General features: G+C 38.3%; 2 protein-coding genes across 2 annotated transcripts; both read left to right on the forward strand.

The window, feature by feature from the left end:
- The first annotated feature begins 2,455 nt into the window (after window positions 1-2,455).
- LOC142488210 (uncharacterized protein F54H12.2-like) lies at window positions 2,456-3,763 on the forward strand. Its single transcript, XM_075588584.1, has one exon. The coding sequence runs from the start codon at window positions 2,456-2,458 to the stop codon at window positions 3,761-3,763; it is 1,308 nt and encodes a 435-aa protein (XP_075444699.1).
- A 1,837-nt stretch (window positions 3,764-5,600) lies between these two features.
- Window positions 5,601-7,759, forward strand: LOC142487252 (uncharacterized). The gene is made up of 5 exons (XM_075586204.1): window positions 5,601-5,798; window positions 5,894-5,971; window positions 6,074-6,172; window positions 6,433-6,594; window positions 6,747-7,759. Exons 1-5 carry the CDS (start codon window positions 5,726-5,728, stop codon window positions 7,754-7,756), a joined length of 1,422 nt encoding a protein of 473 aa, XP_075442319.1. The 5' UTR covers window positions 5,601-5,725; the 3' UTR covers window positions 7,757-7,759.
- Window positions 7,760-8,847: the final 1,088 nt, after the last annotated feature.

Raw genomic sequence — 8,847 nt, forward strand, 5'->3', positions numbered from 1 at the left:
AACAGAAGCTGAAAACACCATAGAAGCATTATATTGTTTTATGAAATACTATTAAAGAATGCATAGCCATACAAGCTCAAAAAAAGCGGATGCACAATTACGAAAAATATATTACACGCCGAAAACGCCTGGTTCCTTTGGCGGCATACAGAGTTTAAATAATGCAGCACAAAAATACGGTATTTCAAACGCAACGGTCAAAAATTATCTTTCAGAGCAAGATGTCTATACGTTATACAAACCGGCGCGAAAAAATTTCAAAAGGAATATGATTTTAGTGTCCAATATCGATTCGCAGTGGCAAGCCGACCTCGTATCAATGATTGATTTTGCCAAGTGTAACGACGGAAATCGTTATATTTTGACCGTTATCGATATTTTGTCAAAATACGCCTGGGCAAAATTGTTGCAAAATAAAAAAGGGTTAAGCGTCGCTAATGCGTTACAAGAGATTTTTTTAGAGGGAAGGGTGCCTCAAAAGTTACAAACTGACGGGGGTAAAGAATTCTTGAATAAGAATGTTAATTTACTGCTCCAAAAATATGGCGTTAACAGGTTCATCGCCGGCAACGCCGTTAAGGCAGCCATTATTGAACGCTTTAATAGGACATTAAAAACGAAAATGTGGCGTTTTTTCACAGCACATAATACGCACAGGTACAGCGATGTGTTATCAGACTTAATATACAGCTATAACCACACGCCACATCGCACCATTAAGTGTGCGCCAAAGGATGTAACACAAGCGAATTCTCTCACCGTTTGGAATACTATTTATAGGTCACATGTGTGTTCTAAGAAACTTAAGCCACTTTTAAAAATTGGAGACCACGTTCGGATATCAAAATATAAAGGAGTTTTTACAAAGGGTTATGAACAGTGCTTTACAGATGAAATATTTATTATTGCTGATGTACGCACGAAAGGCGTAAAACCGCTGTATAAGATCACAGATAGCGCTGGTGAGGCCATAGAAGGCTCATTCTACGCTGAAGAGATACAAAAAATACCAAAGAATTTAAATCGCGTTTACAGAATTGAGAAGATATTAAAACAAAAAAGCGTAAGGCGTAAAATCGTCTACTACGTTAAATGGTGTGGATACCCTACAAAATTCAACAGCTGGATAGAAAAAGCACAACTAACTCGTTTGTAAAAAGACGTCACCATGGAGGATATTGCCTTTTATGTAACGCTGCCTAGTAATGCGTCATACGAAACGTTCCCCCAAAATGACATTTCTAATTATACGACAAAACTAGCCAAGCCCATTATTTTAAAAGGTGAATGGGAGGTTGCTTTAACAGAAATACAGTATCCGCATACTTGGAATACATTTGAAAACGTGGACGGTAACGTATCTGTAACACAACTAAGACCGCCGTTACGGAATGCTGCGCCAGACAGCACATTACATGTATCAACGCTAAACGCCATTAAATCAAACTTCATGGTAAAAGCGGGGTATTATAGTGATATTAATGAATTGGTTAGGTCTATTAACGAGGCGATGGCCATCAGTAAAGTGAAATTGAAATATGACGACTTTGAAAGAACAGTATCTGTTCCGGGTTCACATCGCTTTACAGCCTCAGAGCGTATGATGAACATTCTAGGCATGGATTCTAATAATATCGATAAAATTGAAAAATGTGATAAAATATGTGCAGATATAAAAAACGGCTTTTATACAATATTTGTTTATACCGATATCATTATGCATCAACGCGTAGGTCACAGTTTTGTCCCCCTACTGCGGACTGTTGAAATCACCGGCAATAATAATGATATCATTACGCAGCGCTACATAAAGCCTGATTACATACCCGTCAGTAAATATCACATCGATTGCATTACAATCGAGATAAAGAACGACCAAAATAAGAACGTCTCATTCAAGTACGGGAAGGCCATTGTAAAACTGCACTTTCGCCCGCGCAAAGGCTCTCTGTATTGAGGGTCCGGCAACATGGTGGCTGTTAAAAACTATGGAGAACCACAGGTTTACAGTATGTACTATAGAGCACAAGCGGGAAATGGCTTACAGGGCTTTCATGGGAGCCCTTATATGTACGGCCGTGGATTAGCAGGCGTTTTCCGCAGTCTCTTTAGACGGGCGGTGCCTTTATTCAGGCGCGGCTTTGATATTGTAAAACCTCATGTAAAAACTGCAGCACTAAATATCGCTAGAGACGTTGTGGGTCGTGTTTCAACCGCTGTGACGAATAAAATGGGTGGTGCAGCACAAGACGGATCAGGACTCGTGTACATCAGTAGAAGCAGTGCTAAAGGCAAACGCAAGCGCAGCGTTGCATTCCCACCCAGCACAACCCGTTATCAAAACAAAAAGAACAGTCGCAACGTCAGAAAGAAGAAAAAAACCTCGCGACAGAACTTAAACGACATCTTTTGATTCATTTGACAAGACAAAAAAATAAATAAAAGTTATTTCAGCATGGCGTTTATTCACACCAACTCCATAGAATGCGCTAAATCTGAACTGGATATCTTTGAAATACAGCCTACACAGACGAGCATAGAAAAAAGTCTGTATGTGGAAATACAACCGTTGGCCGCCCTTTCAGAAACGGCACCGTTGGAGTTTTATATCGCTGGCAACGGGGAACATTATTTCGACCTCAATAATACTTTGATTTACATTACGTGTAAAATCGTCAAACAGGACAATACACCGATTGCTGATGGAGCACGCGTGAGTCTAATCAATTATCCGATAGCAACGCTTTTCAATCAGTTAGATGTAACTTTGGGGGACAGACTCATATCGCAATCCAATAACCTGTACGCATATCGGGCGTATATTGAAACAATTCTGAACTATAGCGCTGATGCATTATCCACGCAGTTTACCACCGGTTTATTTTACAAGGATACAGCGGGGCAACACCAAACCCGCACAGTGGGTGGTGATAACCATGGTTTTACAAAGCGTTCCCAAATGACAGAACGTGGTAAAGCCGTAGAATTACTGGGACATCTACATAGCGATATATTTTTTCAAGAGAAACTTATACTGAACGGTCTGGACTTAAAAATTAAACTCACTAGAAATAAAGATACATTTTGTTTAATGTCTGCTGAGGCTGAGCCGTTTAAGATTCAAATTCTAAACGCGTCGCTGTTTGTCAAAAGGGTGCAAATTGCGCCGGCAGTGCGCATAGGTCATGCGCAGGGGCTTTTAAGCGGCAACGCAAAATACACTATCGACCGTGTGGGGATGAAAATTTATAGCATCGCGGTCGGAAGTCGCGTATGCAATCTAGAAAACCTGTTTTTGGGTCAATTACCCAAACTGGTCATTATAGGATTCGTTGATAATGACGCTTTTTCTGGTGCTTACGATAAAAACCCCCTTTGTTTCAAACACAACCATGTGAATTTTGCAGCGCTGTATTTAGACGGCGAACAAATACCGACAAAACCGTTTCAACCAGACTTTGAGAATGCTAATTCTATTAGAGAATACATGGCCCTGGTACAAATTGCCGGTAAACAAAATGCAGACGCTGGATTTCTCATTAATCGTGAAGAGTATGTTGAGGGGTACACGCTATTTGCGTTTGATTTGTCACCCGATCAGGAACGCGGTGGTCACTTCTCACTAATTCGCAATGGAAACCTGAGGGCTGAAATACGCTTTTCAAGGGCTCTGGATAGAACCGTTAATATTATTGTGTACGGCGTTTTTGATAACGTTATTGAGATAAATCAGAGAAGAGAAGTGTTATATGACTTTCTCTGAATAAAAAAAAAAAGAATGAATACCGTGCAAATAACACAGTTTTTAAGCGCCGATCGATTCACCCGTGGATTGTTTCAAGGAGTTTACCCCTGCGATTTATTACCCCGTCGCGCGCTGACAAATGCACCCACATGTTTCATCATAAATACACATCCTCATAACGGTCCTGGTGAGCACTGGTTGGCGATTTTTTTTGATACAGATGGTTCTGGACATTTTTTCGACTCATACGGATTATCACCAAAAAGTGAACTCTTTCCTAAAGAAATTTTACAGTTTTTAAATACGAACGTGAATCGTATAACGTTTCAGAACGCACAGTTGCAAGATACTTTGTCTTCTGTCTGCGGTGAATTTTGTATTTTTTTCATTCATCACATGTGTAAAGGTTTAACATTTGAAGAGATCTTAAAAAGTTTCACTAATGATTTAAAAAAAAATGACCGCATAGTCGCTAATTTTGTGAGAAAGCGTATGAGCCATTTTAAGCGGCGATATGTACACATTGACTGTACACAAAAATGTGTGGCCTGTTATAAAAATATATAAGGCCATTTTTTTAAAAACATGTGTCTGATGTGTAATGTTTAATAAAAGACTAATTATATTATACACTGCCAACAATGTCTTGTTTTGTTTTATTTTTATGGTCTTTTGCAGCACTTTGATAATATAGATAAGTTAGTAAAAAATAAATAAATATATATATAATAAATCAGAAGGGTTAAGAACAGACCTTATAATAATTAAAGCTATTAAACAAAGAACAAGACAGCCTCAAGAGGATTGTTCACACCCCCACTAGCCATTGAAGGTGGAGCTACGAATTGTTAGAGCCTCAAGAAAAAACTATTTAAGAGGGGGCTTTTGAAATACTTCTGTCTCTAGCCTCATTGATCGTGAGTGCCCTTACATCCAGTCTGTGCCTAGCAGTGCTCTCAATATAACGGCATGGTGAGTAAACATAATATTGACTGTATTGTTTTATTCATGTCTGTCTTTTTTTCAAAACTGTGATATAATATACCTAAACCCTGATATATTATTTTATAGAATGATAATTACTGTATTTTAATGGCATTGAATGTATTTTTATGTAAACTTTATGTAATATACAGGACCTTTTTTTTTATTAGCGTATATTGAGTGTATTGTTTTATTCATATATGTCTTTTCAAAGTAGCATTTAATGTTTTTCTAAAAAGTGGCCCCGTTGATAATATAGTACATACTGTAGAACCTAAGGCCATAATATATTAGACCTAAAAATGTGATATAATATACCTAAACCCTTGATATATTATATTATAGACTGCTAATTACTGTATTTTAAGGGCATTGAATGTATTTTTATGTAAACTTTATGTAATATACAGGACCTTTTTTTTTATTAGCGTATATTGAGTGTATTGTTTTATTCATATATGTCTTTTCAAAGTAGCATTTAATGTTTTTCTAAAAAGTGGCCCCGTTGATAATATAGTACATACTGTAGAACCTAAGGCCATAATATATTAGACCTAAAAATGTGATATAATATACCTAAAACCTTGATATATTATTTTATAGACTGCTAATTACTGTATTTTAAGGGCATTGAATGTATTTTTATGTAAACTTTATGTAATATACAGGGCCTTTTTTTATTAGCGTATATTGAGTGTATTGTTTTATTCATATATGTCTTTTCAAAGTAACATTTAATGTACTTTATTTTTCTAAAAAGGGGCAAGTGTATTGTTTTATTCATATATGTCTTTTCAAAGTAACATTTAATGTACTTTATTTTTCTAAAAAGGGGGCCCCCGTGATAATATAGTATCATCTATTTTATATCATGATATTTAGTGTATTTTAATAGCATTGATTGTTTTGTTTTTTGTCCGTTTTTTTATCAGACTATATTGAAGGACTTTTAATGATAATATTTAAAGGCCTAGAATTGATTGTACTTTATAATACATGCAGGCTGACCGCTTCCAAACATATATTGCCGAAAATACACAGGGGAGTTCCACAGAGGCAGACCAAGAATGTAAGAATCGACAGAGGCCGCTTAAGACAGCTCTTTTTTTTTATTTTTATTTCTTTATTATTATTTATTTATTTTTGTAATTTTCTTTCATGTAGTTTTGGCTGCTGCACTTCAAGCTGAGCGGTTGGCTAATGACGCTCTAGACTGTCGATTTGGAAAACAGGTTACCGATGGTGCGTATTTATATAAAAGCGGTTGCATATACTTTTTTTTTTTACTTTTAAAGTTACCTGTGTACATGAATAACCGCCTATGCGGTCTTTTATGCCGTACAGAACAAACCAAGGGGGGTACGGAAAACGGTGTACGATCTGTCAAACGTACGATCAAACAGCACAACCCTGATCCGTCCATAATGACAAATCAAAAACGGGGTATGTATGACAATGTATCGCTGTTATATTTAAAACTAACACTATAGACATGTTTTGAACTTATTTAAAACTTTATAGATTACGGCTGTAATTATATATCTAAGTGGACTAAGATAGTGTTTCTATTCATTTTATTACACTTTTTTTTTATAGCCGACATTAGGGGTCATGCAGCCACAATAATTGTGTAGTTATTTTTTTTATTTTTAAATGCTGCTGTCTATTATAAAACTTTTTAATAATGAGGTCATTGTTCACAGCTTCAAAAATGCACCGGCACCAAAGCGTTAGAAGCCCAAAAGTCGCCGCTGAAATGCAAATCCAGAACAAGAAACCACGGGCCCCGCAACCTGAAAAGAAAGTCAACGCTGAAATGCAAACCCAGAACAAGAAACCACGGGCCCCGCAACCTGAAAAGCATGGTGAGTCTATTGTGCTGTAATTCAAGCATCTATATACGTGGTGTTGCGTAATGTAGTACTAACATAGTTCCTCAAGCTGTCTGGACTTTAATCTATTAATGAAATGAGCTGACAGTATTCTTTTTTTTTTTTTTTGTTGTTGATGTTTTTAGCCTCAAAGACGACCGTAAGGCATGCCACTAGACGTGTTCCTGATAAATGTACCCCTGCACACGACAATGAGCAGCCCAGCACATCAAAAGCTTTGTACGGTGTAAAGCGACCAACAACAACGGTTACGGTTACAATCGAACCACCACCAGCTACAATGTTGAACTCCCCAACAGCAAAGGCGGATATCATTTCGCGTGCCACCGGCGGTGAGTCAGCACGCATAAACACAACACCTGTATCAGGCCTGCAACAAGCCCAGTTGGAAAATATATTGCGTAGAATTGACTTTGGCAGACGCCCACGTGTAAATGACCCTGCTGTTGCACAGCCAACAATTAAAAGACGAAGGGTGCCTTTACAGGACATCACACCGGTCACAAACAGTAAAAGTCAAGGGTTTCCTTTACAGGACATCACGATTGTCACAAACAATGATCATGGGGCGCAGAAAGGTCAGTCAGGTAACTGTACGACGATTAATGACATTGATACACCGCATTATTGGCGATGGTTCTATAATCATTTTGTTTTTTGGATAGATTTAAATCGGCTTATAGAAAATGTAATAAGCGACTTGAAAACATTGATTTTTGTGAAAGAGCATGAACGCGATTTAGAGCGCATGAAAGCCTTGTTATTAAGGCTTCGCCGTTCAAGCGATATATTTCACAAGGGTGTAATGCATCTAAAGGGGGATTCAGGGGCCAACAACCAAAACATAATACACGACGTAATAATAACAACACCGTGTACTGACAATACACACCCAAAAGCCACAACAGCGCTGTGTATAGAGGACGAATCTGACATTGAGAGCCGGGGTTGTACTGAATACCTTTTCTGGGTGGATGTAAAGAGGTCTATCAACGCATTCATGCGTGAACTGTATTCACATTGTTGGGTGCCTCATGTCGAACGCAACATGTGTATGGAGCCGGCGTTCAAACTAAAACTTGATCGTTTAACGACTGTATTTAGCAACGGGGCCCAATTACTAACCAATTCATGACTAAATATGGTGGGCAGGGGCTTAGATCAACACCCCACGTTAAACAGAAGCACGCAGAGCAGCCAGCAGATAAATTATGTTGTAGACAACAACTCAGAACACACGCCAGAATGCTCATTAATGCCCGTTAGTACAGGTGATTTATCGACCCCCGTTATGAGCCCCAACTTAATTGCGGTCGAACATCCCCAGAGGGGTATAATGCCATTAATTTCTGTACAGTCAGAGCCATCTGTAAATGAAATTAATGTTGAAAGGTCTGTACTGCCGGTTGAAAATAGTGTTGAAATACATACACCACTGATAATACAGCCCCCTAACGATGCGGCGGATCAGTCTGTATTTTTGGAACGTGTAGCGCAGTACCAAAGAGTACGACAAAATTTTAATGCTGTGGAACATTTTGAACATTTTCAATTTGTAAATCTTGATCGTATAACATCATTTTCAGTGGCATTACAGGCGGTACATGATTCTATACAGTGTACATTGAATAGACTACTGCCCGACATAGGACCCCATGACATGGTGCAATTACGTCTAGACGGTGACACGTTAAATAGAGCTTTATACTCTATTAAACGCTCTAAGGACGCCTTAAGCGCTGAGACGTTTTTGGAACATGTGGCAAACATGTTACAAAGCAACGCGGAGGTTCTTGGTGACGGTACTTTAAGACTATTGGTCATAATTGTTAAGAACAGAGTTGGTGGTGTGATGCACCGTAGACGCATTAATTCAACGCCTTACAGTCGCATCGTAAACAAAAAAAGACAATTACTCTTTGACTTAAATAACGACAGCCATAACTTGTGTCTAGCAGCCAGTCTTTGTGCCCTGTTAGAAAAGAGAGATACGGCTGACGCTGTGTTACTGGAGAAAGCACGTTTGATACATCGCACCCTGGGTATTCCTGATGATCGTCTAGTCAGTTTTAGCGACATACCCGACTTTGAAAAGCACTTGAATGTAACCATTAAAGTGTTCTACCACAATCGGGGAGAATGGCAGTTTTTTAATACAAGTGAGCCCTGCAAAGAGAGGGTTTTATTTATATACCATGAAGACACACATTACTTTGGCGTAAAAAA

The sequence above is a fragment of the Ascaphus truei genome, chromosome 2 (genome assembly GCF_040206685.1).
Source record: "Ascaphus truei isolate aAscTru1 chromosome 2, aAscTru1.hap1, whole genome shotgun sequence".
NCBI classification, from domain to species: Eukaryota; Metazoa; Chordata; class Amphibia; order Anura; family Ascaphidae; genus Ascaphus; species Ascaphus truei.

Bases quoted from the DNA above. Each gene is read 5' to 3' on its own strand.
- LOC142488210 (XM_075588584.1), top strand. From the start codon at position 2,456: ATGGCGTTTATTCACACCAACTCCATAGAATGCGCTAAATCTGAACTG.
- LOC142487252 (XM_075586204.1), top strand. From the start codon at position 5,726: ATGCAGGCTGACCGCTTCCAAACATATATTGCCGAAAATACACAGGGG. The intron at 5,972-6,073 runs GTGCGTATTTAT...TATGCCGTACAG, and splicing joins TGGAAAACAGGTTACCGATG to AACAAACCAAGGGGGGTACG. The intron at 6,595-6,746 runs GTGAGTCTATTG...TGATGTTTTTAG, and splicing joins CCCGCAACCTGAAAAGCATG to CCTCAAAGACGACCGTAAGG.